The sequence below is a fragment of the Excalfactoria chinensis genome, chromosome 3 (assembly GCF_039878825.1).
Source record: "Excalfactoria chinensis isolate bCotChi1 chromosome 3, bCotChi1.hap2, whole genome shotgun sequence".
NCBI classification, from domain to species: Eukaryota; Metazoa; Chordata; class Aves; order Galliformes; family Phasianidae; genus Excalfactoria; species Excalfactoria chinensis.
In genome coordinates, this window is record NC_092827.1 from 72,138,733 (window position 1) to 72,159,409 (window position 20,677).

General features: G+C 42.7%; 1 protein-coding gene across 3 annotated transcripts in view; it reads right to left on the minus strand.

The window, feature by feature from the left end:
* Window positions 1–20,204, minus strand: part of AKT3 (AKT serine/threonine kinase 3) — a 133,816-nt gene extending 113,612 nt beyond the window's left edge. Inside the window, exons 1-2 of one of the 3 annotated variants that reach the window (XM_072333847.1) lie at window positions 20,086–20,204; window positions 8,372–8,526 (exon numbers count right to left, since the gene is read on the minus strand). In XM_072333847.1, the coding sequence (XP_072189948.1) occupies window positions 8,372–8,417 (46 nt within the window). In that variant the 5' untranslated portion in view covers window positions 8,418–8,526; window positions 20,086–20,204. Of the gene's footprint in view, window positions 1–8,371; window positions 8,527–19,396; window positions 19,419–19,769; window positions 19,906–20,085 lie in introns of those variants that run through there. The other 2 variants (XM_072333846.1, XM_072333848.1) reach the window with 2 other exon arrangements.
* Window positions 20,205–20,677: the final 473 nt, after the last annotated feature.

A 20,677-nucleotide genomic window follows, 5' to 3' on the forward strand; every position in this document is an offset into this window, starting at 1 on the left:
ACTGTGCCAGCATTACTGTTTGTACAGCTACACGGTGAGTCAGATCAGGGAACCGATCCATCTGAAAGTTAGCTGAGAAAATAAAAATAGATTAGTTTTCAGCCAGATAAATTTCCTGGTATGATTCACCCCGTGACCGTTATGAACTCAAGTGCCAACACAACAGTGCAAGAAAAGGACATGACACTTCCCCCATTTCAGAAACAGCTTCCACTTAATACAAGTTCCAAGTAAACATGGAACTGCATCTATCAGGGGCAAGTTCACAGGATCCTAATTAAAATTCAGTAGTTGCTGCTGTTTCTCAAGATAAGAATAAACTTGCTCAGAAAAGTTTCCAATGTATTAGTCAGTATCCATAAGCTGGCATGATAATATAAAGGTAAGCATAGTTCAAAGCAGTGAATGCTAGTTTTACAGGAAAGCAATCTATGCTGTGCAAAACCACATTGTTTTGTATCTATTTTCATCCATGTAAAAGTTAGACCGTTGATGCATCCACAGTTTAATCTGGTCAGAAGAGTGTAGCAGAGATGTCACCATGTTCCTATGGAATCCTCTCCTGGGGACTGCTCTTTGGGAGTTTCTTCCATTCTCTCTGGAAGATATTTGGCAAAAACACCAAGCCTTAAGAACTGGTAAGGAACTACTGGCTTGTTTGGGTTTTTTTGCATCTAATTATAAACTCTACCCTTTGTACACTCCTAAGAGATTTCACCTCTTCCTCTGCAAAATGTCAGGAAAAGAAACAAAGCAAAACAAAATCATCCACTGCTTCTACTTCATGCTAACTTCAACTACTGCTAGGCTCATTCTACTTTCTCTATAAGCAGGAATACAGCAATGTGAAGCACTTGTCTCACGAGGACTACTAGACTTACATTCAGGAAGCCCCTGAGGTGAAGTAGCAATATTATTTCCATTTTACCTGAGCGAATATTTGGCTCAGAAAAATTAAAACCCTAGCACTGAGAGCCAAATTTAAGATACCACTGGCTCGATTTTTCACATGATTTACCATCTTATGCACCTTTCTTAGACAGTTGTCCCCAAGCTCACTGCAGCCAAAAGCACAAAGGACTTGTATAAAGTAGCTACAAGTTCCCTCCCCAGTCTCTCATGAGTGTGTTCCTCATTATCTCAGGTTAGTTAGTAGCTCTCTGTGAAAACTATTCTGGTTCCAGTAACTTTCTTGGCATGACAATGTTGGTAAGAGAAAACCAGTAGGAAGTGAATAAATTTTTTACAATTCAGCTGTTCAAACACAACTGAGGGTTATTGGAGTTTCAATGTAAAAATGTTGACAATGAAATTGGAGACTTTCTAATTTCACATAGTCAATAGGCTATCACATTGCAATTAAATACCTGGCAAAGACAACCACTCAGCTTTTCAAAACTGAACTTCTGAATCTGTCTTGAAATGGGGCAAAGTGTTTTCTTATCAGTGTGCTGGCATTCAAAACACTCATTTCTTATTTTCCTGTTAGTCTTAAGAAAGCAATCTTACAATAAAGAACATTAATAAATTCAGAATTTATGGTAAACTACAGACATGAATTTCAATGACCTAAGTAGCAAGGTAGTTAGATTCATAAAAAGCTAACTGCCCTGATTTGCAAGGAGAGTAATCAACAGAGCGCCCTATGACACAGCTAAAGATGGTACTGAAGAGGGATGGAAAAAAATGAGAGTAAAGTTACATCTGCTTTACAGATAAGGAGTATACATCTGAAGCAGTTCTCCCAATTATCAACTGTTACAAGCTTTGGCTTACACTGCAACTGCACCTAACATGTTCCCACTGCTACAAGGCATCCAGCCCTCGGGAACAGGCATGACAATGAGTCCAAACCAAAACACTGGAAAACATGTACCGTATGCACATCAAAATCTAAGCACCAGCTGCTCCACTGAAGTCATAGCACAGCTGAGGTGGGAAGGGACCTGTGGAGGTCATTCACCTGCTCAATCAGATAGCCCCAGACCATGCTCAGACAGTTTTGTACTATCTTCTGTGCTGTACTGTGTGCTAGTTATGCCCTACTCCAAGACCCAGGAAATCCTTCCCACACAAGTCAAGTAAGGCCCAAACAGCACTGTTTTCCTTGCGCTTTGGAAAAAGGTCAGTCAACTATCAACTATCATCATGTTTAAGCCATGGGCATTGCCACCACCTTCTTCCCACATTTGCTGGGGAAGAAAACCTCTCATTTTGCCAATAGATTGCACAGATGTTCATGAAGGGTCAACAGCTCCTCTGGAGGAAGAAAAAGCAATCAAGATAGCACTTCAGAGGCTACAAAACCTTCTTCCCTTGTCCTCCATCTTTCATTCATTCTCTCAATGATCACTAGCCCAATTTCTTCCCAAATCTGATTTTTCAACATCTCATTTTGCAGTTTCAGTTGTTTTTTCTGTATTTGTGCCCTACACCTTTGACTTCTCCACCCAGCCCTAAAACACCCTCAGGACCTAATTTTGAGTCACAGTTCTTGACCTTATTAACATTTCTGACAATTACAGTCCACAAAGACATAAGCTGATCAGCCCAGATGAAGTGAGCAGGATATGTGGATTGTCTCTGAAACAAAAGTAGGTTTCGGACATACTTATTGGTCAGACTGGAAAACAGGTATAGTGAGGATAGTGAGACCAAAATCTCTGGTATTGTAAGCAAGTTCTCATTACTATAATATAATCTTTAATGTGAAAGTGACATAAACGTGAAGAGGTTTAAGTTTAATCAACAGATTACAGTATGCCAAAGGTATTATACAGCATTACTATTTATGCTTTAAAAAATAAAAATAAAATAAATAAATAAGAGAGCATGTATTTGAGAAACAGTTCCTCCAAGCCTTCCCAAATAGCATTAATTCCATCACACAGCACTGCCAGGCCAGAAAGGCTGTGAGTAGGACAAGGACAATGAATTGTCAGCATCTTGCTTTCCAATCCTTGCAACAGAACATTAACCTTGCCTCTTGGAAAGTACTGCCCTCATGGGTAGCAAACTGGTAGGAATTACAGTGAGTGGAAAAACCATTCAGAACACAGACAATAAGGCAGCAATCACTACATAGGAACTGGAACAGACGTACAAAAAAATTCAATTCCAATTTGCCTGAAACATTCCAAAAAACGCTGCCTAGGTGTTTTCCTGTGTAACAAGCAATCTGCTGTTCTCAAGAATAGCAGAACCACTTTTACACCATAAATCTCAGAACATGTAAAAGGCCAAATGATATCTTCCTTTTATTTTTTTTCCCCTATCCCAAAGATTAAAGTGATAAGTACCAGAATCAAGCCACTAGAGAACTGGTAATAACAGGGATTCCCTATGGGTATTGAGGCTCTCAACTGCATTTCAAGAAAACAAATATCTGACCATCAACAGCACCAAGGTCAAACACACTGATACTCCCATGAATGTTATACACTAATAAAATCCTATTAACACAAACATGGTAACACCTTTCTCCCTCTGAACGCATTATTGCATCTTCTATCCAACACAGTTGTGATGGGAATAAATATATTCAATCAAAGAACACACACAGGACACTGTTATGTACAATACAGCTCTAGACGAAAGTCATTTTTACCAATCAGAAACACAGCTATACAAACATTTAGAACATGGAAAAGGCCATATTACAATATAAATTGAAACAAAACATGATATTGATCATGTACACATCACTTATGCTAGCATTCAGCAAAGATATTGAAGAGAAAAAATATATATTGGGACTGTTGGAGCTACCTTGTGCTTCATGATTGTGTCTCAGGCTTCAGCTACTATAGTACAGTGTCTTTACCTGGAGAAACTTACATTAATCCAATCTAGAAGGCTGATAAAGCAACACTCACAAATTTATTACCTAAAAAATACCAGGAATAAATAGTTATTTAGCAAAGGGAACATTCCACACTCATCCTATATACATCAAGTTTCAGACCTTCATGTGGCTCTGACCTTCTGTGGTCAGGGACAAGTAGAGTTAAAAAGATTATGATTATTCCCAAAAAGAAGAACTTGGCACTCAAATGAAAAGTGAAAGGGTCAGAGGGGAGGGCATGGAGGGCCCCTTTCCTGTGCCAGTAGCTGCAGGAAAACAGCCTCTGTGTACATACACAGCTCCCTGTTCAGAGTGGATGTGGAAGCAAAGTACTGTAAGCAACATTACAGCTCTATTTCTGATCTGAGTGAATGATGTAAAAATATCTATTTGAGAACATTAAAAAAAAAAAATGTAATTTAGATGTATAAACATGTATGTAACAAAGCTTTTATTGTCATTTCTTCTCTATTTTTGGTCAGTTCCTTATATACATATTTTACGTTCTCTGACTTTTTAACTTCCATGTAATGCTTTAATGGAACTTAATAACTTATTTAGTTTCAAGTGGTTCATCAGTGATGACTTCATCTTAAACTACCATTTGGTAAAACAATTAGAAAATGGCTTAAATTTCTTCTCCTTTCTGCAGCAGATGTTCAAGACAGTCTATTTAAATTTGTCTTTGTTGGAGGTGTGTTAAACTACTCAAATAATTCAGACAATTTGCAAACAAGATTTCTGACAGGTTGCGAATAACAGTCAATTAGTACCATAACTTCTGAGATTATTTTTTCAATCAAGGCATTCCTGCCCCCACCCAAATAAAACACGTACCACAGGAATTCAAGCTCCAGCAAATATTTCCAAAATTAACATCTTCTTGGGCTTGGTTCCACTGCAAAACCTAATGTCCATTACAACACAGATATAACACCACAAAATATTTTCCACATGTTTATTTCTTGAAATCTCATTATATCTGCATCTTGTCTTAAACTAAAGAAATGAAAACAAACCAAAAGCTCAATTAATCTCATTATAATAAATCAAACAAACCTTACTCTATAAACTCCGTGAGGCTAGAAATGCTAATTCTACTTCACGTGATTCTACTCTGGATACCAAGAAGTTATGAAAGGCTATATATTTTCATAAATAAATAATATTTGAGTGAAAAAGATATTAGAGTATTTGAAATGATACACTTACTGTAGGAGTTACAGGAAAGTTTCATAACTTCCACCTCATTATACTAAATGTCTTAACTTATCACAGTTAAGTTAGTGAAGCTTTACACCCCAGTTTCCTCTCTATAAAATTCATATACAAGTATTTCTGTACTGTACAAGTATTGCAAGATAAGAAGAGGACAAGAAACACAATGATTAATGTCACCTCCGCATGCAAGTCAGATACATCCATTCCACATAATCTGCATAAAAAAATATAATAATAAACAAGGTAAGGATGAGCACAACAAACAGCATTACTCATCCAACACACCTGAATGTAGAAGCCCAACAGAGGTCTGGCAAGCGAAGTACAGAATTACAGACTTAAGCAGACAACATCTTGTTTTGTTTTTAAATAGTGATTTAGTCATTTAGTTACGTAATTCACATTAGGTATACTCTCCTCAAAAGGAATACCTTTACTCTTTCAACACACACACACACACACACACACACACACTATCTGACATGTTCAATTTAAAACTGGGTCTTTAAAAAGTTAGCATCGATGTCAATTTTTTCTTTGTCCCAAATGATCTTTTCATAACATGGTAACACAGATGTTTAAAACTTTTCCCATGTTTAAACTAATTTAAATCTTGTGCACAGGTTATACATAATGAAATTAGGTTGCAATTAAGCATAGTTATTAACAACTGTTAAATCTAATTCTACTCGTTGTGACTATTACAGACCACAGACAAGGTCAACCCCACAACACAAGAAACCAGCTTTAAAGAAGAAACAAACCACCTGAATCATATGCATAAAAACCTCTTTTATAATGATATGCTTCAATCACACTAAGCATGTTCATCCATTTGAAAAAACAGCTGTTTCCAAACTGATATATTCAGAATATATCCCCACTCTGTAAGACATTCAATTTGCATTCAGTAAAATTAAAAGACTAAATCTTACAATAATTTGAAAAGGCGCTCAGCAAAACACTGTACTTATAAGCAAAGCCAAAATGTAGAAGTAAATTCAGCAATTACTGCAGAGTCCTTACACTAACTGCATAAACACCATATATATGTTTTAACTTCTGCAAATCAACAGCAAGGTTTGGATCAGTCTATTTCAGGTTCTCAGTCAAGACCAAGTCCTCACCTCTATGCATTAGGTGAAAAGAAAGATGATGCCATCTAAAAAGGACAATTAGAAAAGAAGACAACATAGCTCTTTTCTATTCTGCCTACAAGAATAATTGGAGAACAGAGGGAAAAAAAAGGAAAATGATTATCCTCTCTGAGACAAAGCTTACTGGTCCAGTGCACCACAAGACTTATCTTTTCAGCAGCACAGGAATACAAGGCTGCGAGATGCTTGGTTCTAAGTACCAGATCTGAGGCAGCAAGTCACAGACAGCTGTAAGATCATGTGCACAGAATGCATTCTCACTGCTCTCTTGACCGAGTAGAGGCTACTAAGCATCACATCCAAAAACCATTCATGTCATACATTTGGATCTTGCTCAGACAAGTTCTGTTGTCTCACAGGGAAAGTCTGCACCAGTACTTTAGTTCAGATAAGGAGAGCACATCAACAAGAAGTCTTCCTATCGCTCTGGCTAATGCCCTATTTTTTTGTTGAATGAAGCTGTCCTGGAGTGCACAAATCTGGTTTCCTTCAGATGAAAGTGAACCATGACATATACTCTGGAGCTCTAACACTGCTATAATGGGGCACAGAAGCAGACAGAAACCAGACCAAAATGACACTCACTTCACTTGCAAATGCTGTGAGTGCAGGTAGGTACCAGGTCCTCATCAACAAGTACTTCAGTCTCTGGATCTGCTCTCACTGGACCACATTGCTTGCTCAGGCAGTTACAGCCCCTATGCCTCAGGGGCTCCTTTCACATACTCCATGGGTTCTGACTGCTGCTGAGGTTAACTGAGCTTCTCAGGCTTTGCCTCCTCTTGACTTTCATTTCATATACCATCTGAAATTCTTGCCCCCAGCCTGTCACCTCTGCCAGTATGAGTGCTCAGGTACAATAGCTTATCTTCCCTCAGTATCATCTACTCTCACCACACTGAAACACCTGCTTGTAAAGACTATTCAAACCCAAGTATGACCACCTTTATTTAAGTAAACTTAATTTTGGCATTTCTTACTTTGAGGGCTGAGTGATTTTAAAATAGGAATACTTTAATAGCTTGGTCATTTAAACATACACATGTAGAATCACACTGACTCTTTGTGCTCAAGAGCAGACAAAGACTTACAAACAACCATACATTTCCTGGAAGCTCATTAAAATGAGGAAAAATGAAAGTTATAAAATGGTTTTAATTTGAAAACAATAAAACTAACATCAACATGTGAAATTCAGTAGGCTTTTCTTTAGTTAACAGATTGCAACATGAGAAGGAGAACCTTTACTTTACACTTCAGATTTGAAAATGTTCTGCGTGACACTTAATTTCACTGTACAAAACCAGTCCTTTCTGGGACCACAGTGACTAATACATATCACAGAACTGATATGGGGCTTTAACAAGAAATGAAATGAGATATCCAGGCAGAACAAGCAAGAAAAAGGGAAGGAAGAATAATTTAAAATTTTAAATAACTCCAGCCTTGCAAAATTTGGTTTGTTATATACATGAATATAATACTCCAAAACAGGAAGCAAGCCTTAAGCTTCATGTCATTCAGTTAATTTTCATCTTCAATACCCATAATGAAATGCTACAATACAATTATGCTGGAGTAATTACAGAATAATAAACTTTTTTTCCACAATTCTCTTGGCTTCTTTAACATTTAATGTCAATCTACAATAAGAAAGCTAATAATGATCTTTGTCTTGGCACACTGCTAATGAAACAGAGCATTAAACAGAGCATTCCCACGTAAACTAAAGAGTGATTTTGTTCATACTATTCACAAGATTCCTTCTGGGATGGAATCGGTACACATTCCCCTTTCATACAAATCTCCTTCACTCTGCAAGAGAGATGATCTTTTGGAAATAATCATGTGCACAACCACAATCCCAAGCAAGGCAGCTCAGAAGATTTCACTCAAAGTTCATTACTTGATACAAATGCCAGATGTTTCCAGCAGCTTCCCATTCGAAGCCCAACACACAGTCCCAAAATTCCAAACCACACAGCAACAGATTAACAAGACCCAGGTCTTAATGGCCTTCAATTCCATACGGTCAGATTAGCTTGTTGCAGACCAGAGGTAAATCAAGAACGCTCACAGTGTAACTGTACAATGCCACTGCACACAGACTGCTACGATTCAGAACTTTGCATTAATAGGTAGGACTTACCCCTCTTCTGAACCCAGCCTTCCTTCACAATGGTAACATCGCTCATGATGGCTCCACTCCAAACCCCCAACTCAAAAGAGTATTTCTTTGAGTTATCAGCTTGTCTGTATGGATTCTCTTCTGCTGCTCTTCCGAGTTTCTATTGATGAGTCACCCTGGAAGGAAATAGTAGAGAAAGAACTTAAGTGTTTTTATTTTTCTCATTTGATAGCCAACAAAACACTCTGTTAATGTCTTCTTCTGATTGAGCTCATATTAGAAAGTCTGCCTTTCTTCTTTTAATTAACAATATCACAGCATCAGATTTCTACAGTTTTACAGCACATTTTTCATGAACACCTTTTCACAGACACCTATCCAGCAGAAGCCAAGTGTGTTACATTTTAAGTTTTGTGGCACTATTATAAAATGCACACAATAAAATTTCTCGTACTAATGCACAGGATGCTGCTAAATGAAAGCCAGTACTTCTGCACAGGTCCAACTTTGAAGTCACACTGTCTTTAACCATTCCCCTATTTGTTGGAATCCATGCAGTGGGTAAGTGACTCTATTATTAAGACACTGATCATATCAAAAGAGCGAGGAAATGGAATGAAGATTCTGTAAAAGCACTTAAAACCAAAGCCTTATTATGATAACCACATCCATTAAGGATTAACTGTTAAAATCTATATAGCCATTCAATTACTTTTTTAATGCTTGAATTAAAAATAAATAAATAGGTAAATAGTAAAGGCTACAGAAATACAATGAAAGTAGGAACAGCATTATAACTATATGATACTTGGTACAAACCCCATAGGTTTTTTAAAAAAAAACAGCATCACCTGCAAGTAAATTAATAGAAAAACAACTTTCTAGCAGCACAAATTAACCCAGAAAAGCTGCTGTTCAGTTTATGTAAAGCTGTGCGCATTCTCGGAGGGCTTTCACACAGGCAGTGCCAGGAGTGCTCTCTCCCTCCAAAGACTGACTTACAGAGGCAGAAGGGAGGCCAGCCCTGCAACAGGACATGCTGCTTCCAGAAGGCATAGCCCTCCTTCCAAACACCTCGCTCTGAGTCTACCAGTGGAGTGCAAAGAAGAGATAACAGCACTGTAACCAAACAGGAAGAGAAGTCAGAAGGAAGGAGAGGTTTCCTTTTGCCAGCAGACTGCCTCTCCCCTCCATCCTTTGAAATAAACAGAAACACCCAAATAATATCTATCTAGAAAAGGGTGGGATGCCAAGGAGAGGGGTTTCTGTGATGGTGGAAGAACACCTTTCTCTAACTGTACACACAGGAACACACCTTTGCACACTGCTGGCATGGAACAAGAACAGAATGACCAGTTTAATACTACAAAATGCAGCACAGCCACAGTCATTCAGTTTATTGACCAACACACACACGTGTGGCAGAAACAAATACTGTTGTACCAGAAGCAACTGGAGAACGGACTGGGAAATAAGCTGTTCTGATGCAGTCAAATACAGAGTAAAAACTGACCATTATACGTATGCAGTTCACTTCTTATTTATCATTTGAAACCTGTATTTGCAGCACTCAGCAGCCAGATGGAAGGCTACTTCTTTATGGATGCTGTGCTGTGCAAAATAAAACTTGGTACAAATCTTTTTTTCAAGTGATGAGAACAACGCAGTACAGCATGGCTCAGAAATACTGAGCTGTATCCATTTTACAGTTTTGCTTTCATTTATGTTCTCTTAAACACGCTGAAATCCAACTGCTTACAATTGAAAACTGCAGTGCTTAATCTATGAGTAGCACAAAGTTTAAACAGCACAGAGGGCAGCACATCAGAGCCACCTCCCCGGTGCTGGCAGATGCAGCACCCAACCCAGTGCAGGCAATGAGCAGCCCTGTGCACCAACATCACACCGCTGTGTCCAAAGAAACACCATCAGACACCTCTACTGATGGGACTGCTCCCTGCTTTAGTACTTTTATAGATTTAGGATTTCTTAAGAGTTGAAAGGAAATGTTACATACAAGGTTATGGAAGGGCAGGAGACAGCTTCATTATTGCTAATTCACCTCTTTAGCTTTAACTGTTTACACTTTGCATTATGAAAGTCAGCACGGCAGATAAAAACACAACATGCCTTTCCACAGCCTTTCAGCTCACTATTCTGAGACTTTTTTTTCCTGGGCCACACACTATCAGAGCTTTTGTTTGTGCACTTCAGCCCAGTGATAAGCAAGTCCACCAGCTGTGCCTCAGCACAGATCTGAAAGAGCAAGGCACACGACTGACACAGGTCCCTGTTCCGCTGCTCTGGCTGACAGCAGCTCCTCCACAAACACACACACCTTCACAAAACCTGGGCTGAGTGTCAAAAAACAGCAACATTCAAACAGCTGCAATGCAATGCACATGTAGGCATGGCAAGAGGTTGGCAACCCTGGCCATGGTAGGGGGGTTAAAACTAGATGATCTTCAAGGACCTTTTCAACCCAGGCCATTCTATGATAAGCACATCCACATCCCAGCGCCCTGCTTCAGTATGAATTTCCTACAAGACATTCCATGCATTCTTTAAGACTTGATCACAGGTGGCACTTTTTTCAACTACAAGAACAAAATAAGTATTTAGCTTGGGGTGGCACACGCTGCCGTTTGTTTTACCCTTCCAGCCACTTCAATGCACTTCCCAACATCAGCGTGCTCTTATGCAAAGTGCAATCATTTATTTTTATTGGTAGAGACTGAGTTGTAAGGAATGAACTTCCACACTAAGTAGCCATGATCGTGTCTGCCCACAAACTGATCATAAAGTCCACAATTTCAGTAGAGACCTGGTTTTAATGAATCAATTTAGGCTTAAAGTTCCCTATTTACCACCAATCACAACTAAGCTACTATTATTTAATCAAAACCTGAACTGTGACTGATTTTTTATGTCAGCGAGTGCCCCAGTAACCACAAACACACACCTGCAGGATTGCATCCTACTATTCCCATGAACTGCTATATTGAATTGCAAAGAAAAGAAAACAAAATACAAAAATTGGATAAATACAGTGAGAAAACTAACTGAATCATCTTCAGTTTAGCTTTATGGTATTACCAGGAACAACTTCAGTAAGATTATCAACAGTTGTGTGTGGACATAATGGTTATAACGATTGCTCCCTTAATTGGTAATTGAAAGTCAATCTGAATTACATAGGAAGCTGTAGAAGATAAATCGAAGCATTAAAAGACGAATGAAAATAAAGGTTATGCATTCACACTGCACTTTCAAGAAACCATTTATAAGCATCTTTAGCAATACCCCTCATTAAGTTCTTTTTAGACTTTCTAAAAGCTGCATTCCCTTACTCAGAAAGCTATCCAGCAAAGGTCTAGAAGAACAGATTCTTAAAAACCACCAACTATAATGACAAAAAGTAACCTGGATGAAAAATAAACATACAGACATCTTCTCCCTGGAGATGTGCTGGTGCATTTCCATAGACATAAAGGAGTTCCCTACAACATATGGAACAAGAACTCTCATATGAAAAAAGCATTCCATCTATAGTTCAACTATTTCAAGAAAGGCCACAGAAATGTTCATACTGCACAGCCTGCATAGAACTTCAACACTTGTTAGCCACCAATTCTGCTCCCCGATGAAGAGCTGTTATAAACTGTAGTTTCCCCCGCTGCTGCAGGATGAACCCACAGAAACGAGGAGAAATGCTTCAGAACTGAAACTGAAGATATTTCGCACTCCAGCTGCTTCTATAGGGAAAAACTTAACTTGTATAAAATGTATGTTCTAGCAACTGAAGAACAGGTTGGATTGCTGAGTGAGTTTTGGGTTTTGGTGGTTTTTTTTTTTCAGCTTTACCAAACAAAACTCTTAGAAGATGCAATTCCAAGAACATTTTATCTTGCAGATTGTATCAGTCATGTATACATGTAAAAACAAAACAAACAAACAAACAACAAAAAAACCTCACACCTTATTGTCTACATGTTTTACAGTGCAGGTATGACAATTTACTCCATCATGCCCAGTTATATTAACGAAACATGCATCAATTTTAGCATGCAGTAAAAAATGGTGACATTTTTCCTATCTTCACTAGAAAGCTATTAAGCCACTTTTACCTTGTTACATGAACCAATTTAGCACACTTCTAAAGAGCTACTGCTTTCCCTTCTAAGTTTCTAGCTGCTAGGGCTGCAAGGACATCCTCCTTAACAGAAGTCAAGCAGAAACCTCTCCATACGGCAGATCCTCAATCCATGGTCCTCCCAAGCCATGGTGAAAAAACAACACCTTTTCCTCCCTGGCAGAAAGGAGCAAGAATAGTGATTCAGGTCTGAGCTTAACAACTACTATGTGCAAGTGAGTAATCTTTGAGACTCCCTAAGAGCAGACCGCACTTCCTTGGAATCTGGGCATCCTCCCATTTCCCCAGTGACAAGAGACAGCTGAGTACAGAAGACAGCGCCCATAAATTCAGTGCAAATTGTATGATTCAGGTCTCTGTTGTAAGAACTTTCATAAACACAAGCTTCTACTTTCAACAATTTTGGATCTGAGAAGAAACAGATACTCTCACATTTACCAACTTAGGCTACCACAGGGAACACCAACAGGATCAGCTTCACTTCTTCTAATGACTATCCCTACATCTGCCTGCACCGCTCGCACCCCCTCTCATATAAGGGAGCTACTATTTTCCCCTCTTACAAGTAACCATTTCTTAAACACAATGCTTGGCAGGAGGGGAAATCAAAAAGGTGAATCTTTCTGATTCACTCTGCCTGACTCACTGAGATTCCTTGGTCTTCAGCATAATCAGAGCCGAATCTCATCTTTATCTCATTTCTCAGAAGGGTACACAGGAAAATTATGTGCTTGCATAGACAAAACAACAGAAAAAGCAGCTCAGTCATCCTCTTGTCCAGTGACTGTCACTGCCCCCCATCTTTGTTTCTCTGCTTTGGGGGCATTTCTTCCAGCAGACTTTGTTCTTAAGAGGCTTTCTCAAAACTAAGTTTCAATGCTCTGACACAACCAAACAGACCGTAGTGTTCTCCAGTACTCACTGCAATGACTACTCACAGAGCAAGAAAATAAAAAGATAAGGATCTAAACTAAAAACAGAACTGATGTTGAGATCCAAGATTCATTCCTATGAAAAATGCATGCATATCCTCTTCCCCTACCCAAGTTGTTATCTAAAAGTCTGGTTAAACAACTAGAGGATATATTTCATAGCACCACAAATCACACAAAAGATTACAATGCAGAACAGAAATTACTACAAAAACTCCTATACCGAATTAACCTATATTACTAATGGAAGAATCACATCCGATTCAAAAACAGTACAGTCACATTATGACCCTCTTCACAGTCTCAGGAGAACTGACTGATTTGAATACTGTCACTGCTTAGATTGAGGAAAAAGGAACCTGTGGCTACACAGTATTTGTTCAACTTATTAGAAGCAACTTAGAAACAAATGAAACAAAACAAACACAACACCAAACAATACATTAACTGGTTTCCATTGAAAGCAAAAACAAAACCAAACTGAATAAAAGAGAACGCATTCTAAATTCATTAAATCTTAACTGTGTGCACAACTAAGATACTTAAAGATGCCTTTAAATAATTTCGAATCATAAATGATGGTACTTAAGAAATTTTAAAACAAATCTTAAAAACACCTCCAATATATCTCTGTGATTGGCATTCAAAACATTTTTTTAAAATGCATTTTGTACTAAAAGTCTTGGTGTTGTTGGCATCAACAATTTATTCCTGACACATTTACTTCATAAGCTTGGACTTGGAATTCAAAGGAGGATAACACACAAATGGCAATTTTTACACTCTGTGGTAAGAAAAAAGAACATACTTCAGAAAAGACAAGTAGGTCTTTCTCAAGCACACCGACATGTATGTTCTGTGCCCTAATGGAAAATATTCTCTGTGCTTTCAGTTCCAGTATGACAAGAAGCTGCACATAATTCATAAACGCTTGGACAAACCTGGTTAAGACATTACAGGCACAGTGAAGCATAAATGCCCAAGTTGAGAGTTTTAGTTGGATTTTGTAACCGAGTAATTTTCTCTGTAAAGAAACAACAATTCTGCATTCCTTTTCATCTTATAATGACAAAATAAGTTATTTTAAGGGACAAAGGTATAATTGAAATAAGGTGAACAAACCCACCCCTTCTTTGTTTATCGAGGTATAAAGGAAGTTTCCAAAAGTAACTAAATTGTTTCTCTAGAATCCCACGTGAAACATTAACAACCCATTGTTTTGCGCTGCTTTTTTTGACAAGAACACTTTAAATCCTTTTCTCCCCTCCAGACACAGAAAACAATAACTGAAAACTGACAGAAGGAGAGTGAGAAAATGTATGAGAAAGGTGTGAGAACACAGGTCCAAAATCCAACCAAAGGATATATTTAAAGCAGAAAACATGAAAGGAAGGCTAAAGGAAATGTCTGTCAGATAACGAGGTGGGGAAAGTTTTGAAACTTCAATCGAGGACGAGTTAGGTATCAGAGCTGTGACCATCACATTCCAATCAACACCTCAGTATTCATGTAATAAACTGCACTTGCTGAGGAGTAACACAGGAATACTATTTCGTGCCTTTTTTAGTCGAAATTCCTTCACCCTTTAAAAAAATAGCTGAGCAATGATTCTAGCAACCAGGCAAAACCAAACTCCAGTTCCACATTTTGCAAACAAACTCAAATTGGATTCCTATGTAATACTCTGAAATAGGTTGCCTACTTTTCAAAAGTTCACAGAATTCAACTATTCCTGTTCATTCTGAGGTATCTTAAAAGCCATCTTTAAGAGATACAGAATAGCTACATTGAACTCCCAGGTTTAACTATTAGTAAGACAGTGCATTTCCTGGAGCCCAGCATCCCAGAGCATGCACAGCACCAAGCACACTGCTGGAGCCACCAACACTGAAGATAACAAAAGCCAGAAATACTTGAAGTGCTGTGGGCAACAAGGGAAGGAAAGCACTGAAATAAAAATATGCTCTCAAACTATTAATATTCAAGATGGAAAAAGTTCAGTGATATGTCTAGCAAGAAACTTTTCATCCTTCAATATCTTTAAATAGGATTTATTTATTATGTGAACGTTGTACAAATTGAATAGCGAATTTGTTTGCATAAATAGGGCTGAACTTTGTGATTCTTTCCCACAGATCCATTAAAGCTGCTGAACTTATTAACTGTTTAATTCTGCCCCTGACCACAACTTAATCATACTCCAACTTCCAACCTAAAACTTTGGGATCTGCTTGTCTTCAGACAGCACTATTCTCCCCAGCTCGAGATCTTGATTTCCCAAGCACAGAAGGAATTCTCATTCTCTACAACCTTAAATGAAGAATGTGCTTTTCACAAGTATATTGCTGCTAAAGCACATGTAGGGATAGACATTGTCTTTATTAGATGAAGGTCATCCCCTAAGATATATAAAGAGAACAATTAAGTGAAACTCACGTGTTTAACTCCAATTATACCAATACATATAGGAAAAGGTATAACAACTTCAAGAAAAAATGCATTAGGCAACTTGCAGCGATCACCTATCCCAAGAAACACATTGAATACTTTAGAAAAAAAAAAATAGTTTTCTTTGTAGAAACTGTTTTGAAAGATGGCTGAGATTCAGCTGAAAAATTCTGCACTTTGTGGTGTTAAGCCAGCTGTAAGAGTGATTTTTGGCTGCTGGGCACTGCCATTCCACAGCTACAAAAATCCAGAGGCAAGACCTTCACTGATCTCAGAGTGAAGCTGAATCAGGCTGCTCATCCCCGCCTCTGCTGCAGGAAGCATTCAAATAGCCTTACCACACACCCGACACAGCAAGGTCTGAAAACAGTGCTGTCATTCAGCCATGCACAGGAGATACTGAGGTCCTAGCTGCATTCTTAAAGGAACTGGAAAATAATCACCGCTCTTTAGTCAAGGTATATCAGGAAAATTCACAGCTGACAGCTTGTTCTTAACACCATTTTCAATCAATAGGACTCGCCCCTTGACACTTGCATAAACACACACAGGAGAATTGGCCAAGATGAACTGAAGATGTGCGAAGTTATTTAAATGCAGTCACTAATATGGAAAAATCTAAGAAACATTTTAAGTGACCAAAAGTAGTTGTCTTCATATGCATGGGACAAAAATGCTTACTCTCTCTGACAATAACATTTTATGATGAAAAAGACCAGCTCCAAATCCATTCTATGCCCCAGCACTACTCCACTTCTGCTGCCATACCTCCAGCTGATCTAGAGCTACAGGACAAGGACAGAATGCCAAACAATCTATGGCTGCACCCTCCAATTTTAGTTTTGTTTGCAGACTTCCCTCTCCACACAGACAGCCCTGGATCTCCTTCATACAACCAGCCCGGGAGAAAATGCAAACCAAAATTTTAAGGATGATTTTACGCTGTTCGAAACACTACAACATGAACTTTCCCATTCAGTCTTTTGCCTCCGGTTTTATTCATTCCTCTGGTTCAGCACATTTTTTAAATGCTTTGAACCAGTTCTTCTATTTACCGTCTAACTTTTCCTTAGGAAATCATCTTTTCTCCACCAAGCCCACCTGTTGCACAGAGACCAACTGGTGCCATAGCTCTACCAAGGACAGTCTGTGGCAGCAGGCACACTCACACAGCACAATGAGCACTATAAGCAGTGCTGTGCTCCCAGAGGTGAGGCTCTACTGGGAGCAGCCCCATCCCCACCATGATGCTTTCTCTGGGTACATCCCCACACAGCGACAATCAGAGGCGGCACAGCTTAACATAATATTCTAGAGTAATCTTAAGGAGTGCTTAAATCAGATACCTTTTCTTCTAAAAACAGTACTTAACCCAATAAGAGGTTGGTAAACTTCATATAAATATTGTCAAATAAACTCACAAACGCACACCTTTAACTACGCCACTCTTTTTGAGTCTTTACTGCTCCTGACAAAGGGAGCAGCACACATGTTGAACGGAACATTTTATTTCTTAGAGGGGCTTCAGGCACATGACACCAGCTCACATGGGACAACCAACACCGCATGGGACACGCAGGTACAGCCTGGCACTGCGACATACAGGCCCACCTTTCTGCCTCACCAACAGTACTTCATGAAGTAACAATCCACTGCTTCAAATAGAAACTCTGCATTCTTTACACCAATAATGGCACAGGAATTTTGAATGTTTTTTAACACAAATCATCGCAGTAATGGTGCCATACCATCCAAAATAACTGTGCGCTTCAAACTTACTTAGTTCTTTAGTTTTCAGCTCATTAGCTTTATTAATAAATTTCTGGGATTAAGAAATGACTATTTGATATGCTTCTTTTTGTAGGGAAAATGCACACAGAATATGAGAGAGAACCCAGTGGCAGATATTCCCAATCTGCCTTCAGGCCCCCAAGTTCCTGTAGGAACCTCAAGTACACAATATGCCAAAGTGGAGCTCCAGCCTCTGGTAACAGTTCCCGCACAGAAGCGGAGCTCCACTGATTTGGGGTTTAAGAGAAAACTCCATCACTATTTTTTCCCCAAAGCATTTGTTCCAGCATCAAAATGCCAACACCATTTTCTAATAGAAGTCACTGTATCTTCAGCCTTGACACTACACAAGCTGAAGCTCATGCATCTCTCAGATTTCTCAGTAGCAACCTGTGGAAATCAGTGTTTTATTTAACAATGTATAGTCTTTCTTCAAACTACAAACAAATAAGGGAGTGAGGCACTGAAACACTGGTTTCTATAGAGCTGATGGTCTGCAAGGGCAGTGACAGGGCAGCAAGGCACTGCCCAACTGGGACAGTCCTACCATGAGCACCCCGCACTCATGCACCCACCCCAGCACTGCCACTGGAGAAACAGGAGCTGCCAGGTATGGGACAGAGCTTTCTAGGAAACAGAGTTTTCCCCCTGTCTGCAGTTTACCTCAGCTCTCCTTTTGAACTTGACTTTGTGGCCAACTAAAATAAACACACACGGGCTACAATTAGCAATCCAATCCAATTAACGATATTGGGGTCAACTTAAAGACTCCTGTGGGGAGAAAAAAAAGAAAGAAAAAAAGAAAAAAAAAAAAAAAAAAAGAAAAAAAAAAAAGGAAAAAAAAAGGTCCGAGGAATAGGCTCCCCTTCAGTACTTCAGTAGCACACTTGTTTAAAACATCAGGTAAGCTCTCCTGCCTATCTCATTCTATCCATACCGCTATGCAGCAGCCTGCAGGAGCAGCAGCTCACACAGACACCTGTCTGAAGCTCAGGCGATTCATCTGGGTGCCTCCTGCCCTGGGAAATAAGGGCTTCTGTATGCAAAACAAGGGGACTCGTGTCTGCCCATTTACAAAGTTTTGGTAAGCAGCAAGCAGGCAGCCGCGGCAGAACAGAAGGCTGCAAGTTCCTTCCGTGCTCAGGAGAGCCGACACCGCAGGTACCTGGCGCATCCCAGCCCTAAGCGTAACACTCCTTCGGCAGGAGCTCAGTGAGTCAGGCCTGAGGCACATCGTCATAACAACAAAGATGGGATCGTGTCGCTGTATCCAAGCAGCGGTCAGCCGATAATTACAGAATCAAACCAGAATTAAGGTCAAGAGGGATGCAGTCGGTCACTACTCCTCAGCTGCGCAGCGACGAGAGTTCGTGTTTATCTCGCCCCGCCCCGCTACCCGTCCCACGGCGAGGGTCGCGGCGGGGCCGCCCCACGCCACCCCCACCCGGAGGGGGACCGGAAACCGCCCGCCGCCCGCCCGGGCCCAGCTCCGCGCCCCCCGCACTCAGCCCCGCGCGCGGCCAGGAGGCGCGGTCCGGCTGCGCATCAGCTGCTGCCCGCGCGCCGCAGCCTCCCTCCATGATGGCCGTGCAGGAGGCGGAGGCCGGTTTGTTTACTTGCAGCCGGAGCCGCCGCCGGCGCGGCCACGCGCGGACCCCCTTCCCACGCCGCCGCTCTCGGCGCGGCCGCGCGCGGCTCCCGGCGGACTCGGCCCGCGCTCACCCGCGGGGACGGAGAGCGGCGACGGGGAGAAGAGGGGGGCGCGGGGGCGCGCTCCCGGCGCGGGAGAGGAGGGGCGGCCGCGTGGGAACCGCCGCGGCCACGCGCAGGCGGCGCCCCCGGGCGCGCGCCGTGCCCTACCCCGTCTCCCCCCACCCCTCATCCGCCCTCCCCGTTACATAACCGCCCCCCGCCCCCACCCCGCCACGCGCCGCCTGACGGGCGACCCCCGCCCGCCGCCGCCGCCGCCGCCGCACCCCCCCCCGCCCCCTCCCCCCGCGCTGCCCGGCGGCCCCGGCCGCGCCCCGCGCCCCCTCCCCGCCCGCCGCCTCCTCCTCCCCGCCCGCCGCCGCCGCCCGGCCCCTCCCGCCCGTACCTGCAGAGGCGGCGACGCCGCGGGCGCTGCTGCGGAGCCGGAGGGCGGCGGCGGCTCCGGGGGATGGGGGGGGTGGGGTGGGGAGGGCGCCGCTGCCTCCTCCCCGTCGCCGTCCCCCGACCCCCGCCGGGCGCGGCGTCTCCCTGCGGCCCGGTGTCCCCCGGGGGCGGGAGGAGGCGGCTCCGGCCGCGGGCGCGGCGGCTACATGGAGCGGCGGCCGCTACGCTGGGAGGCGCCCGGGCGGGCAGCGCGGCCGCGGCATCGGGGCGGGGGTCAGGAGGGCGGCGGCGGCGGCGGCTCCCCCCGGCGCACTCACCCCGGAGCCGCCCGGGCCCCGCTCTCGGCTCCTCCCGCCGCCTCCGCCGGGCTCGTTATTGACTTTCAGGAAAACTCCCGACGTCACCGGCTCCCCCCGAGTGTCTCCCCCTCCGCGGCGGCGGCGGCGGCGGCATCCCCAGCTCTCGCGAGAAGCGCGGCGGGGACGGGGGGGAGAAGGGGGGGGGGTGGCCGCCAGACAGCGAGGGGGGAGCCAGACAGAGGGGGGCGGCTGAGGTGAGGGTGGGGGAGGCGGCGGGGCCGCGGCCGGCGGCGGGGCGGGAGGAGGAGGGATGCGGAGGGCCGCGCCGGCGGCGGGGCTCGCGGAGAGCCGAACCCGGGCGCGGAGCCCCTCCGATGCCGGCCCGCGGCGGCGCCCGGCCCCGCGCCGCCGGTGCGGGGATGCGGGGCGGCCCCGGGCGCGGCACCGCGGCCGTTCCGGGGGCGGCACGCGACCCGCGGGCTCGGAGCGAGCCCGACACTGCTGCCCCGCGCCACGGCTCCGCGATACCCGCCGTTGGGGCGAGCGACGACGAGAGCGCGCCGTGCCCGCGCGGACGCGGCTGCGGGGTGCTGAGCGCGGCGCCGCGCTG